Below are 16,482 nucleotides of genomic sequence, written 5' to 3' on the forward strand. Positions count from 1 at the left end.
ATCCCCAAAGTGTGATACCAAGTTGACTTACAATTGTTGCTGTAAGTGCTCAGCTCACTGTGGGTGCTGGCTATTGAGGGGGTGCTTCCTGTCCTCCGCAGCGCAGAACTTTTCAAAGATGCTTTGGATTTAGGAAGTGGTCTAGGCAAATTCACCCATGACGACTGTGCTGTTTTCAAGGATGTAGGTTTTCCTTGGGATTAAAAAAAAAAAAAAGTGTCCACTGCTATTCGTCTTGAAAGCTGGCACTTTTTAAGCATGTAAACTCAAACTTCTGCACTAACAACAAAGTCAAAACACAAAATGAATATTCACAATCATGTAACTTCAGACGAAAGATGAAAGCTTCATGCAGACATGTTTATTTTTGATCATTTAGAGGCAAGAGAGCAGAAGTGATGAGGCAATTAGGATATTAGAAGTGTGGCAGGAACCCTGTCTCCTAAAGTAATTAACTCGCACATGTTCTCTGAAGTAGATCAGTCTGAAGAATCAGAAGAAAACAGCTTCTGGCAAAACTGAAATCAAAGAATAAACAAATTGATATGACCTCCCATACTGTTGACTAAAAAACAGTTATTACATTAGCACAAAAGGCTATCATATAAAAAGTAAGTGGAAAATTTAAAAACTACCCAAACAGGAAGAAAAATGCAATTTCAAAGAAAAAATTTTATTTGAAAAATGCCTAGTGTTTTAACACCAGGTGGTGCTATACTATTAAGTTTCTTTTTCTTGCTCTCTTCTTTACTCTCCACACAGTTTATCTGTCAGACTTAAATGATCTTCACTCAAATTTCTAACTCTTTCTTGCAGTAAAAATGTTTCCATTTATCAGTGAAATAAATATACAGGTTTCATATCCGCTGGCATCTCTGTAACTACAATCTCCTGACGCTCACATCGGCTACCTAAATGTGGGCATTTCCCAAGTTCAATCTTTAGCTCACAACTCTCCTCACATCCATTCTCTTGGAGAATCTATCTTCTTTATTTTCCTCTAACCATCATCCTGTGCAGACGAATCCCATATTCTCACGTGCAGCCCCATCTTCCTTCTGAATCCCATGGCTACTCATGTTTCAAAGTACTCATTGTGTACTTTAAGTTTTCATCTTGGACTGACATGCTCCCGTTTCTGCTAATTATAGCTCCACTGCTTTATTTTTTTAAAAAAACAAAACTTTTTGTAGAGAGGGAATCTTTGCTTTGTTGCTCAGGCTGGTCTCAAACTTCTGGCCTTAAGCAATCCTCCTGCCTCAGCCTCCCAAAGTGCTGGAATTACAGGTGTGAGCCACCCGGCCCTATTTTTAATTTTTTTTTCCAGCTTCAAACCACTGGGATCATCTTTTCTTCCCCAGATCCCTATATATTCTAGCACCATCTCCCAATGCTACCAGTAGTACCTAACTGAAGACTATCCAGAGTTGAAGAAGACCTCTGATGAAAATGACAGTGTTGCCTATCACTAAGGACCCTGTAAGTGAGTCAAGTAATGCTGCTGGAAAGTAATGCTCATTGCTCTGTTCCAGTGATTTCGCTCCTAAAAACCTCATCTAATGGAGAGAAAGACATGGAATCTCCTCAGGCCTGGCGCTTGAAGTGACCACACGAAGCTCCCTCTTCGGCTGCAGCCTGACTACTGTATTCCTCTTCTACATCAATGTGTGCTCTGCCCCAGTCCTTCTGACTTTCTCTCTGACACCAGGGCACGTCACGTGTTAGCCTATTAATAGTCCACTAGGCACATCATTTCCTTTCAAAGACCTCTTCGTCCTCTCTTTGATTCCTTATTTAACCCCTTATAGAGTCGTCTAAACAATTGTATTACACTCCTAAAATCTTATCTTTCCATCCTTCCCAACTCCACATTACTCTCCCGAATGTGAAAATTAAGGTCATGACCTGGTCTAAAATTTGGGATTCTCCACTATCTATGGGCATGCAGCCCAGGGCAGCTTGGAATGCTAACCCTGCACAAATTCATCAACTTTCTTAGAACATTATGAGATTTTTTTTTTTTTAGCAGCTCATCAGCTATCGTTAGCATATTTTATGCATGGCCCAAGACAATTCTTCTTCCTCCAGTGTGGCCCAGGGAAGCCAAAAGATTGGATACCCCAATCTACAGGATGGTGACCTTATGGTCAATCCTTTTATTTAATATTTATTTTACAGGCATAAATAAAAGGCAACCCTACCCACTTCTTCCCCTTTAGGCCATGCCTCCGCCCCTTCCTACACACACTCCTCTTAGCTTCTCTCTAGCCATTCCACTCTATGATTCTGCTTATGCCCATCCTTCTGACTGAACGGCCTCCTTTCTAGCCCCTGCCCTATTTCTGCCCAGTCAATGCCAAGTCAGCTCAAGATTCTCTTCTAAACCCTTGCTACTCATTTGCGACTCCACCCGAGGTCTACTGAATCACCGCCTGCAGTTTCACAAGATCACCAGGTTTCTGACGCACTGCTGAGAACCAGGACCTCTTTGTGAGCTTATCCTGCCAGGACACCCTCCTCTGTGTACCAGGGACTACGCCTGGCTTTCTGCTCATGCCACATACTTGCTTCTGTCACAGCGTCCGCCTCCACATTCCTCTTGGACCATCTCTAAGGTTCTTGAGATCAGGAAGGGCACGTGATTCAATTCTGATCCTCAGGAACTGGCAACAGTCTAGCATGGAGTGAGCCTTAATCAATGTTTTCTCAACAAATTCATTTTTCTTTTAATGCCAATAGTAAATGACACATTTTTATCATGTGTTCTCCCATCATCTACACTGAAGCATTCAACGCTTAATCCATTTTTACAAGCTTATAAGCTTGTCTCTTCAGTCTATTAGCTAGCAACTTTCTTCTTTATATCCTTGACAATAATTAGCAACTACTAGATAGCAAATACCCGTTTTAAAAACTTACGTTTAGCCACTAGTTTTATTTGCTTTAGGAGAAACAGAAAAACAGATTTTTAGACTATAAAGTTACCAAACTGCGGCCCCTTCAGCAAAAACATCGATGAATCATCATCATCGCAACTAATAAGCAAGGTTTGGCAAGTAACAGATCAACACGACTGGGCTGCAGCCACAGTGCAGCCAAGGCTTCTGAAGTTTTGGAAATTAGCTTATTCTTCAGAAATGCATGCCTCATAGCTTTGCTTCTAAACACATTCCAGGTTTGCAGACATTTCTGAGTGGCCTTGGAATTACTACAGAAGACTTGTACCTTCAGAGCCTGCACTAGAAGAAAGCTTAGCTCTGCACCCAAATATCATTTCCGTGACCCGCCCTATCTCATTATCACCCCCATCCAGGTCCATCCCCTACACCTACTACCAACTTTTCATCACCAAAGTCTTCCTGATTCCACCATGACGCCTGACTAATGAGCGCTGAGGATACGAAATAAATGCCGATTTCACCAAAACCTTCGTTCCTTTGATAGTGAGAATAATCTTAAACGTGTGTGACCATTACTATCCCAATTTATTGATGAGCAAACTACTCAGGTAGTTAGATGGCTTACTCATGTCACATACCCAGCCGGTGACAGTAAGACCTAGAATCCACGTGCCTAACCACCCACCCAGTGTTCCCTTGGCCATGCCACAGAACAGAAGCATCTCGGCTACAGAAAGAAGTATGAGGTTTGGAGGCAGACTGAGTTCAAACTGCAGCTCATACTAGACAGGAGCGCCCACAGCAGAACGCTGAAAACGGTGTGGATGCGACAAAGACATTTCACTGTTTCACCAACAGTCCCAACACTTGGCTGCACAGTCAAGTTGACCTAACGTAGTTCTAATTGGATTTCATATCAAGCAATAAAATACACACATCATAAGCAGTATTAAAAGCAAAACATAGCAATATTGGGTTAATTGAGAGATTGCAAATAACCCAAACACTAAATTCTTAAACATTGAAATCAATACTGGACTTCTCTGAATTACAGTTCTGAAAAGGTGACATTTCCTAGTTCATAACATATTGTGTAACTTATCCCAGATGTGAAAGATAAAGATTTACGATCTGCTTGCCAGGATATTATTGATCTCAGTGGTTTATTTTAAGCTCATGCACTTAGCATAGACTTACGTATAGACAACAGATTTGTTTTTATTCTGTAATTATAACCATCTTTTACATAGGGAAAATCTGGAAGAATGACACTTCCACTTTGCCTTAGATAGTAACACAGTCTACTGGATTTGAAGCAATCCTTCATTAATGAACCAATTGACTAAGAAATTGTTCATTTTCTTAGTACACCACCTCAGAAAACCTAAGTGTAATACATTCAACAACAATAAGAATCAGTAAAAGGTGCCTAGCAAAACTAAAATGGCAATGCAAAGATTTAATAAGTGAAAGACAGGATAGTGTTAATTTTAATACTATCCTATTCCGTAAAAACCAGACGGTAGAATGGCGCTTGCCAGGGGCTGGGGGAAGGGAAAGGGGGAGTTGTTCAACGGGTAGAAAGTTCTAGTTATGCAGGATGAATACATCCTACAGATGAGCTGTACAACACACAACCTATGCTTAACAACACTGTACTGTGCACTTAAAAATGTGTTAAAGGGCAGATCTCGTTCGGTGTTCTAAGAAAGAAGAGAAAGAAATGAAAAGGAAGAAAAGAAATGAACAAACAGGACTTGGGGGGAGCAGCGATAGCCCTGAGATGTGGGAAACAAAGGAAGGAGACCAAATTATAAACGAACACTGAGCAATTATTACGCGGCCTCGAGAAAAACTCAGAATTGGCTTGTGATTATGTAGGCTGAGGGTTCCAAGGTGCACGTGCCCTGAGAAAATAAAAACTTATGTATTTGAAGTTTTTATTTACCTATATGTTGAAAGAGCACAAAAGGCTGTACCACAATTTTGTGAGACTATTAAGAGGTACAGCAGAGTGAGACAAGGAAGAAATGAGAAGATGCAGAAATGACAATTTTTCCTTCAGACTTTATATACATACATTACTACATACGAATTTTAATTTTACAATAAGCATATTTTATAATGAAACTATTAAATCGTATTACAGTCAATGGGGTCAAATTTAATCAGAAAAGGCATCTAGGACAAAATAAAGAAATCAAGAAAGGACAAAATTGGATCGATAAAGTTGATTCTAATAATCATTTTTATTCCTGTTCATCTGTAAGCATTATTCTTCAAGCCTTTTTTATTTAACAGGACTAGAAGAAAAAACAGAATCAATATTTTAACTGATGCTTTGTATGGCTATCATAAAAACAGTGGCTTTACTATTGGAAAGTTTTTCATGATATCCTCATGGGATGTTTCCTAGGACTGGACATGAAAGCCAAAGAATGAACTCCTGAATGACGGTCCTTTGTCCTGACACTTAAGTTAAATGATTCACTCTCCAGGAAAGAATGCCCAGGGCCCTCACAGGTCTGTAGTGCAATCTCTCTGCAACAATTTGGCCTTCATTCTTTAAGGAAGGCCTAGGAAAGAAGGTGGGTCCCCCGCCACTCAGGGAACACCTGTAAAATCGTGAGAGCAATTTCCAGAGACACAGAAACAACTGCCAAAGCAATTTCTCATCTCTAGAGGAGAACCATCACCTAGATTCAAAGGAATCCAGCTTTAACATATATATTTAAATTTTTCTAGAGGTGGGGTCTCACTCTGCTGCCTTGGCTGGTCTCCCTGGCTGGTCTCCAACTCCTGGGCTCAAGTGATCCTCCTGCTTTGCCCTCCCGAAGTGCTAGGATTACACGTGTGAGCCACCGTGCCTGGCCTTAATATATTTTTCACGAGACTATTCAGCATTGAAAAGGTGACTTCCTGTTCTATACATTTGATAACATTTATGGGTTTTGAAGATAAATTTTAATTTGCTAACAACAGCAAAAAAACACTGACTACTACTCTATTACCTGTATCAGAAGACACAGATAATTTTGTGTGTGTGTGTGAGACAGTCTCACTCCGTCACCCAGGCTGGAGTGCAGTGGTGCGATTTTGGTTCACTGCAACCTGTGCCTTCTGAGTTCAAGCAATTCTCCTGCCTCAGCCTCCCAAGTAAGCTGAGATTACAGGCCTGCGCCACCACGCCTGGCTAACTTCTTTTGTGTTTTTAGTAGAGATAGGGTTTCACTAGGCTGGTCTCAAACTCCTGACCTCAAGTGATCCATATGCCTTGGCCTCCCAAAGTTCTGGGATTACAGGTATGAGCCACTGTGCCCAGCCAACACAGATCATCTTAATAAAAATCCAGACAATGGATTCACATGAAGGCATCTGTTACACGAGTATTTATGTGCTTACCTAGTAAGTTAACTGCAAGTAATCACCAAGTTCAAACATATACAGAGCCAGAAACACCTGACATCCCGCCACAGAATCAACTACCAGATGTTCTCAGTAACAACTGTAAGCTAGAGAAAACATCATGTCTCATCACGGTAAGATACGTTGTTCTGTAGTTTATACAGCTTAGTAGGAACACAGGTATCATGGCGAAGAAGAAAAAAGAGAGGATGGAGAAGTAGGTACATTACACAATTGAGTGACAGACGGTAATAAATGCCAGACTAATAATTTTAGACCCTAACTGTTAGGGCTGGATACAGTGGGAAGACACACGTGGGGGCGGGGAGACTGAGGCTTTCTTAGCATTTACATCAGAGCTTGATTGTGTGGCAGCAATGTGCAGAACTGACTGAAGACTGAAGTCAGGGAAAAAGATGAGAAGCCAGTGGACCAGCACCTGCCAGGGCTAGAGAAGTGAGAATTTTAACTAGAAAATGACAAGGTTACTGAGGTCCGTATGAAATCTATCAGTAAGGCACGCAAGTGGCAAGGCCACTAACTACTAGAGTGAGAAAGAGAAAATGCCAAATTAACAGACATAGTTAAAATACAAAGGCATCAGAACATGTTTACTTTTTCCCAGTTAATTCAGAGTATGTTTCTAGCTGTAATTATAACTTGAGTTCTTTAGATACAACTCAACTACATAGAGAAAGTTACCTTTAGAGTGATTATCTACAGTAACTAGGAATTATTATAAAACCAGGGGAAACCTAGAAGCGACATGTTAATGATAAGAGAGAAATAAATTCTACATACTCAAAACTGGGGCTGCAGGTTCACTTCCAATTAAGCTTGAGGGACCAAATTCTCTCACTAACACTAAATATACATGTTTAAGAATTTAGCCTCAATGGTATGGTATTACTGTATAAATATTAAATAAACCTGATAGGCTGCTTACCAAATAAGTATTATATAAAATCCATGTATTTCCTATGTGCCAGGAAAAAACAGAAAAGGAAATCCCTGACTTCAGTAACGAAAGGAGCTGCATAGGTAGACACATGCCTATGCACTTTTTCTATGAATAAATGGACCAGAAAGTGCTATTCTGTTGTAAAAGTTATAAAAATGAGAAAAGTAAAAGATTTGAACAAGTGTACACATGTGAATTATTCCATGAATTGATATTTTAACTGAACACTATTCAAATCCGAACCTACACGTGATTGCCTTTAAATGGGGGAATTGAATTTTTTTTTTTTTTTTTTTTTGAGACGGAGTTTCGCTCTTGTTACACAGGCTGGAGTGCAATGGCGCGATCTCAGCTCACCGCAACCTCCGCCTCCTGGGTTCAGGCAATTCTCCTGCCTCAGCCTCCTGAGTAGCTGGGATTACAGGCACGCGCCACCATGCCCAGCTAATTTTTTGTATTTTTAGTAGAGACGGGGTTTCACCGTGTTGACCAGGATGGTCTCGATCTCCTGACCTCATGATCCACCCGCCTCAGCCTCCCAAAGTGCTGGGATTACAGGCTTGAGCCACCGTGCCCGGCTTTGGGAATTGAATTTTTTAAACACACTAATCTACAATAATTAGGAACAGCAAAAAAAAAAAAAAAAAAAAAAAAAAAATTTAGAACAGAAAAACATTAAGACTACAATTTAAAAACAAAAATACCAAACAACCCAATTTAAAAAGTGGACAAAGGACTCGAATAGACATTTATCCAAAGAAGAAAACAAATAGCCCTCAGGCGCATGCACAGTTGTTCAACATCACTATTCCCTAGGGAAGTGCAAATCACAATCACTGTGAGATACCACTTTGTACCTAATAGGATGCTATCATAAAAACAAAAAGCAAAAACAAAAAATTAACAAGTGTTGGCAAGGACAGAGAAACTGGAATCCTTGTGCCCTGTTAGTGGGAACGTAGCCACTATGGAAATGGTATGGTGGTTCCTCAAAAAATTAAACCTATAAGTTACCATTTAATCCAACTCTGTTTAGGTATAAATTTAAAGGAAGTGAAAGCAAGTCAGTCACAGTGGCTCACACCTGTAATCCCAGCACTTTGGGAGGCCGAGGCGGGCAGATCACCTGAGGCCAGGAGTTTGAAAAGACCATCCCGGAGAACATGGTGAAACCCTGTCTCTACTAAAAATACAAAAAAAAAAAATTACAAAGGCATGGTGGCAGGCACCTGTCATCCCAGGTACTTGAGAGGCTGTGGCAGAAGAATCACTTGAGCCTAGAAGGTGGAGCTTACAGTGAGCTGAGATCATACCATTGTACTGGGGCTGAGGCAACAAAGCAAGACTTAGCCTCAAAAAAAAAAAAAAAAAAAAAAAAAGGGAAAGACTTGAGCAGGTATCTGTACACCCATCTTCACAGCAGCATTATTCACAACAGCCAAAATGTGGAAGCAACCCAAATGTTCACAGGCAGATGAATGACTAAACAAGGTGGTACAGATATACCACGAACTATTATTCTGCTTTAAAAAGGAAGTTAACACATGCCACAACATGAATGAATCTTGAAGACATGGTGCTCACTGAAATAAGTCGGTGACATACACTGTATGATTCTCCTTACATGATCACTATAATAGTCAAATGCATATAGACAGAAGGCAGAATGATGAGTGCCAGGGGCTGAAAGAAACAGAGAACTAGGTGTTAGTAAAATGGATACAGGATTTCAGGTGGGGAAAAACAAAGTTCTGGAGATGGACAGACACTGAGGCTGGTCGCACAAAACTGTGACTGTACTTAATGCCACAGAAGTGTACATGTTTAAAAAATTGTTAAGGCCATGCATGGTGGCTCAACGCCAGTACTCCCAGTACTCTGGGAGGCCGAGATGGGTGGATCACAAGGTCAGGATTTCGAGACCAGCCTGGCCAACACAGTGAAACCCCATCTCTCCTAACAATACAAAAATTAGCCGGGTGTGGTGGCACGTGCCTGTATTCCAAGCTACTCAGGAGGATGAGGCAGGAGAATCATTTGAACCTGGGGGTGGAGGTTGCAGTGAGCTGAGACCGTGCTATTACACTCCAGCCTGGGTGACAGAGTGACACTCCATCTCAAAAAAAAAAAAAAAAATTGTTAAAATGGCAAATTATCACACCTATAATCCCAGCACTTTGGGAGCCCGAGGCGGGGGATCATGAAGTCAGGAGATGGAGACCATCCTAACTGACACGGTGAAACCCTGTCTCTACTAAACATACAAAAAATTAGCCATGCATGATGGCATGTGCCTGTTGTCCCAGCTACTCAGGAGGCTGAGGCAGGGGAATCACTTGAACCCAGGAAGCAGAGGTTGCAGTGAGCTGAGATCACGCCACTGCACTCCAGCCTGGGAGACAGAGCGAGACTACATCTCAAAAAAAAAAAAAAACAAAAAAAAACGCAAAAACATAGGGAAAGTTAACAAAAACATTTGACAACATAAAAATGAAAAAAAAAAAAAAATTAAGAAACCACCATATGCAAAATAAAAAGACATGCTGTAAAACAACAAAGGAAATCAACATAAAATTTTACCCCCAAATAAAAGTGAGCAAAAGCTCTCCATGAAAGAAGGAATAAAAAGAACTGATAACTTTTCTTTTTTAATTTAACCTCACTGTGTCTAACACCTTTCCTGGTGAGCCAACTGTCATTCCTAATCTCTATCCACTGCTTAACCCCTCAGAAAAGTTTAAAAAGTCAAATGCTTGCTTCCTAACCTTTCATGCCAGCAGGGGCAACTGTGAAATCTGGTCTGCACCAATCAGACATAAGGACAAGACTGTGAGGAGGGAGCCACTGGCCGTGTGTCCCCCTGATACACGGAGACAGCCCTGCCCTGCGATGCCGTCCTCAATTCCAGCCTTTCAACACAGTCCCAAGAGGTGGTGGCATGCACACGGAATTCTTTGCAGCCATATTTTAACTGAAAAGCCAATGACAAAGCCACATGCTGAGGCAAGACGAGCGGAGAGGCAGAAAAAGGACATTTCCAAATCATCAAACCTGGAATGGCCTGAGTCTAGAACACTAAATGAATAAACACACAGCCTCTGGTTTACATCCACCACTGGTCAGGTTTTTGTCCACAGGTCAGGTTTTCTGTCACATGCTGCCAACTGGGATCTTAACTGCTCCATTCTCCTGCCAGCAGTATTTGATACAGCTGTTTCTTCTGTTCTCCTTGAAAGGCTTTCCTTACTGGCTTCTGGGGTGCCCCTACGTTCCTGGCTGATTCTTCTTGACTTTGGAGACTCCAGGGAGCACCCCAGAGCTATCCTAGACCTGTGCTCTCTATACTTACTGCCTTGGGGATCTCATCTAGTCTGTTGGCTTTAAATATCCACTCTATGGTGCTAAATCCTAAATTGATATCCATAGACCATATTTCTCCCACGCATTTCAGACTTGCATATCCAGCTTTCTACTCCACACAGCCTCTTAACAATCATTTCAATGTAATGAGTTTCAGACATCCCCTTCCAAACATCTGTTTCTACCATCCATTCCACCATCTCGGGTAAGAGCTGCACCTTCCGCTGCTCATGGGTCATCAGTGATCCCTCCCTTTGCTCTCACCCCAGATCCAATCCAAGCAAACCTCACTGGTTTCACTGTCAAGCACATACTAGAATCTGAGCAGGACCCACTGCCACAACCCAAGTCCCAGAAACCGTAACTTTCTGCTGTCATCACACTGACCCCTTCTAACTGATCTTCCTGTTCCTACCTCACAGGCATCCCATCTACTCCTAACACAACTATCAGAGTAATCCTGTTAACATTTAAGTCACTCCAGTTAAAAATCAAAGTCCTAATCATGACTTTCAAGACTATACGTGATCCATGCTGGGCATGGTGGCTCACACCTGTAATCTCAGCACTTTGGAGGGCTGAGGCAGACGGATCACCTGAGGTTTAGAGTTCGAAACCAGCCTGGCCAACAAGGTGAAACCCTGTCTCTCCTAAAAACACAAAAGTTAGCCAGGCATGGTGGCGGGCAGCTGTAATCCCAGCTACTTGGGAAGCTGAGGCAGGAGAATCCCTTGAAGCCGGGAGGTAGAGGTAGAGGTTGCAGTGAGCCAAGATCGTGCCATTGCACTCCAGCCTGAGTGACAGACCAAGACTCCATCTCAAAAAAATAAAACAGCAGACACTGTCACCATTATACACATAAACATATGTGCATAAGAATATGCAAAAAGAAAAGGTACCAAATAGTCATACATTTTGATTATCTACCAAAAGCTATGTGGTGGTGGGAAAATGATGGGTGTTTATTTTCCTTCTCTCTCTTTTTTTTTTTTTTCTTTTTTTTGAGACGGAGTTTCGCTCTTGTTACCCAGGCTGGAGTGCAATGGCGTGATCTCGGCTCACCGCAACCTCCGCCTCCTGGGTTCAGGCAATTCTCCTGCCTCAGCCTCCTGAGTAGCTGGGATTACAGGCACGCGCCACCATGCCCAGCTAATTTTTGTATTTTTAGTAGAGACGGGGTTTCACCATGTTGACCAGGATGGTCTCGATCTCTTGACCTCGTGATCCACCTGCCTAGGCCTCCCAAAGTGCTGGGATTACAGGTTTAAGCTACTGCGCCCGGCCTTCCTTCTCACTTTTAAGTTAAAATGCTGTATCTTTAAAGTAGCCTACTGGAAAGAGAGTAGTGGAAACTTGATAAACTCTCCAATTTGCCTGATTCAATTCAAGACACAAAAGGGAAAGAACCCTAACCCCCAACGCCTTTCTTGGCATTGACAGACACGGGCTCTGGCTCAGCCTCTTCTTGGTTGCCTGCCAGAAAGCCAATCTGTCATATCCTAGTCACCGCTGGCCCTCCTCTGTACTTTCACGCATCCGTACTGACTCTGACCTCAATCTCCACATTCCACACTCTGAGTCGTTACTCCTCTTCTCATTCAACTTTCTAAAACATCAGTCAAATCCTGAAATACATCTCAATCCCTGTGCATCCTCCTTATTCCTTGGATCTCAGGGGGTAAAAGTTAAACAGCACAAACCGTAACATTAAACCAAGCCTGGCCCCTACCTATTTAACAGTGTAACTCTATTACATTATATAATCTCCTATATTACGAAATAAAAAATTAAAGCAAACTTTGGTATTTATAATTTCACCCTCTGCCAAAAATCCTACAGTTCCTTATATTAAATTTTAGATTATAAGAACAAACGTGATGAGGGAAGAACGTGTCACCTCTTCTGTTTGGCAGTTAATATCAAGAGGGCAGAAAGCATGTCTTATCCCACTATCCCTCAGTCTGGCATATGACCTACAGAGCATACACTCTCTGTTAATTATCTTCCAGAACACAGTGTATTTTAGTAACACTCTACATTTATATGTCACAAACGTAATTCTAGTATTCCACCTTCTTGAGTTTGTCAAGGCAGTATTACACTAGGACTCTGTATAACTATCCTCATTTGCTTCAACTCAAGGGTAAGCTCCCTAGATAAAGGCAAAGCAACACAGGTGAGTCATAAGAAAAACACAGCAAGTTTTAAGAGAGCAGTAATTTGACAAAGAAGCAAGAATGTCCCACAAAGCGAGGTTCTCACGATGACTTGAACTGCACAGAAGCGCAGCGTTCCTGGTGATGCTGTCAGTACCTGCCTCTGCAAGTATGTTCACAAGATGTCTGTGGCTTCAGGTGTGGATTAAGCAAAAATAAGTGTCTTAATCACAGGCCTGGAACATGTGTCCCATAACTAAGGGAACATTTAAATTCAGAGGGTAATAAACCAAAGACTTAAAGGTGTCACATCCTTTTCCAGGCTACCATACAAAGGAGATTAACAAGGGTCTTCACATGTTTACCAACAATTTATTTACCATCTGACGCTCATGCTAATAACGCCTGATAAGAACAGAAAAGGTGCACAATGAGCCTCCTGGCTCATCAGGAGTCAAGGTTCATGAGCAGAGCTCCTTTGAGCAATGAGATGGTGAGATCACTGAGACCTCAAAACTTCACATATTTTCAGAGTTGTCTCGCACAGGCAGGAGCACAGTGGTACAATCATAGCTCACTAAAGACTCAAACTTGGCCTCAAGAGATCCTCCTGTCTCAGCCTCCCAAGTAGCTGAGACCACAGGTGGGAGCCACCAAGCCTGGCCTGTCCCTTCTATCTTTATGTCAGCTCTTTTCTGATGGTTTCCTCGGTCTCTACATATTTTTACTCTCAAACCTCAAACATGCACATACTCCTTGGAGGTGCTTCCCAGTCTGTAGCCTCCTTAAATTTCGTAAGCCCCAAACCAAACTCACTATTCTCTTCCTGAAAACTTCTTGCTATTCTATTCCCCCATTCACTTCATGGCCCACCATCCACCCAGCCTCTGAAGGCGGTGTCTGGGGAGACACTGGGACTTATTCACCAGCAACAAAGGTGACCAGACACTCTTTCTCACTATTACTTTAAACTTGCACTCTACTGTCTGTTCCCAAAAGTGTGCAATGCTCTTGCAAGTTTGTGTCTAGAGTATTAGAACCAATCAGCCTCAACCTCCCTTGATGCAGAGGCTCATCTCTCATTGGCCCCGGGACACGTTTGCTCAAGGTATGCTGACCCTGGCCTTGATGTTCCCCAAGCATACCGTATCCTTTGACAACGCCACATCTGCACCCTCGGGAGTGCCAGCAGCCGCCTCTGCTGGCAAGCTTCTGCAGGCACATTCCCAACAGTTCAAATGTCACCGCCTCTGCTGCAGTTCTCCCTCACAATGAATTAGTGTTGTTCCTTCACTGTGGATACACAGCACTTCACATTCAAATCAAACCGAGCGACATTTTTAAACACCTGTTGTGCAACCAGTACACTGTGCCAGGCACTGGGAAACATGAAAATACCTAAGAGCTGGAGTCCATCCTTATGGATCTCACGGTCTAGAAGGAGATGGACAGGTAAGGAAATAATGAGCATACAGCTCTGTAAATGCAAAGCAGCAGAGAGGCCAGGACAGCTGAGCTGCAATCTGGAGAGCACAGAGTTTTTTCATAGTAATGATTTGCTTAAAACGTCCCTTATCCCCTCACCCTCCAATCAGTAAGCTCCTTAAGAGGGCATACTTGCTTAATCCTGTTTGTGTTCTCAGAATCTAGTACACTGCTCAACACAGAGCAGGGACTCTAAGCACTTCTTGAATGAACGGGCGAGACTACACTGTGTCATATTAAGCCTACCCGTGAGTCATTCCGTAAGCAATCTTCTCCATAATTACTGCCAAATGAGAATTGTGTGAAATGCCTGGAAAAGATCAAGCATTTACAAGCGGTGATGTTCCTGAGGATGAAGAGAGGCACATGTGTCTCACAGGCACCCACACAGCCATGCCTGGTCTGTTCTCATCTGCTCTGCCTGTCCACGCCCTCCAGCCCCGACTACACACAGTGGGCGGTTCACTGCTTCTCACGCACCCCGCACTCTGCCTCACCTCAGGGTCTCTGCACGGCTGGTCCCCAGGCCTGGAAAGTCCTCCCAACTGACATCCAAATGCCTCCCTCCTCCCATGCTTTCAGGTGTTTGCCCAAATGTCACCCTCTCAGTGAGGCCTTTCTTGACCACCTGTTTAAAAATCTAATTTCCTTCACTGCTTTATTTTGCTTTTCTTCTTTTTAGCTTGTTCTGTTTTTTTTTTTTTTTGAGACAGGGTCTCACTCTGTCACCCAGATGCAATTGTGGCTTGCTGCAACCTCCACCTCCCAGGTTCAAGAGATTCTCCTGCCTCACCCTCCCGGGCAGCTGCGACAAACTACAGGTACCTGCCACCACACCCAGCTAATTTTGGTATTTTTAGTAGAAATTTTCACCGTGTTGGTTAGGCTGGTCTCAAACTCCTGACCTCAAGTGATCCGCCTGCCTCAGCCTCCCAAATTGCTGGGATTACAGGCGAAAGCCACCATGCTCGGCCTTTCTATTTTATTTTTATATTCAACGTCATGAATACAAAAGTTTTATTTATTTTCTTAATCCCCTTATTGGAATGTGAGGTCCCTAAAGGAAGGAACTGGTCTCTTCTTTGTACTTCATTCCAGTACTCAGAATAGTTCTTAGCCTAAGCCAGCCTTACCCACATTCTCCCTCACACATACGTGGTTTAACGAAGAATTCACTCATGTCCATGAAGGAAGACGAGTATGTCAAGACTCCTGCACGCAGGTAAAGGAAGGGGGTTAAGAGCACAGGCTCTGGGGCCAGACCACCAGGCCCATTTCCCACCTCTACCAATTACCCCACTGTGTAACTCTGGACAAGTTACTTAACTTTTCAGACCCTCCAATTCCTCATCTGTAGAATGGAATAATCACAGTATCCCCACTAGGAGCTGTAAGAATTAAATGGGATTATACATGTAAAAAAAGGGCTTATCACCGTGCTTTGCATACATGCATGCTCAAAACCTGTTAGTGACTGTTACTATTTTTATTAAAAGAAATCCTGAGACACATTCTTAAGAAAGTGTTTTAATTACATACAACTATAGAAACACCTATCAGTGACACATTAATCTTAGATTTTATTCACATTTTAGGAACAGGCTCTTGCTCTGTCACCCAGCCTGGAGTGCAGTGGTGCAATTACAGCTCACTGAACCCCCAACCTCCTGGGTTCAGCAATCCTCCCACCTCAGCCTCCTAAGTAGCTGGGACCACAGGCGTGTGCCACTTGCCCAGCTAACTGCTATTTAATTTTTTTATAAAGACAGGGTCTCACTATGTTGCCCAGGCTGGACTCAATCTTGCAGGCTCAAGTAATCCCCCCGCCTCACCCTTCCGACCACGTCTGGCCTAAAGTTAGCTTTCACAACCACTTACTGGGTAATAACTTCTGATTTTTAGTAATTATGCAAGTGTACAAAAAAATCTCTCATAATTTTGCTATCTCTCTGAAACGCTCACCTAGAAAAGTTTAAAAGGATATCAAAGTAATTTGAAGATTTTCAATTCCTTTTAATATGAAATGAATGGGGGAAAATCAGTTTATACAAACAACGAAGGAAATCACTTAAGAAAGAAGAGAAACCTGGGATGACAGGCAAGTCACTGCAAGCTCGGATGGACTACTGTCTTGAAGGGAATTTCCTTTATTAACCCACAATAAACTGAATTGAAACAAAGAGCCATCCTTTTGAAATGTGGTTTCTTTTTCTCT

General features: G+C 42.4%; 1 protein-coding gene across 6 annotated transcripts in view; it reads right to left on the reverse strand.

Moving 5' to 3' along the window:
• MTUS1 (microtubule associated scaffold protein 1) overlaps positions 1 to 16,482 on the reverse strand; it is a 160,557-nt gene that overhangs the window by 79,101 nt on the left and 64,974 nt on the right. For 4 of the 6 annotated variants that reach the window (XM_074383970.1, XM_074383971.1, XM_010346095.3 and 1 more), the window contains one exon: positions 32 to 193. The exons of the other annotated variants lie outside the window; for them this stretch is intronic. In XM_074383970.1, coding sequence (XP_074240071.1) covers positions 32 to 193 — 162 coding nt within the window. The remainder of the gene's footprint in view (positions 1 to 31; positions 194 to 16,482) is intronic. 6 annotated transcript variants of the gene reach the window in all.

Source organism: Saimiri boliviensis, chromosome 13, assembly GCF_048565385.1.
Source record: "Saimiri boliviensis isolate mSaiBol1 chromosome 13, mSaiBol1.pri, whole genome shotgun sequence".
NCBI lineage: Eukaryota > Metazoa > Chordata > Mammalia > Primates > Cebidae > Saimiri > Saimiri boliviensis.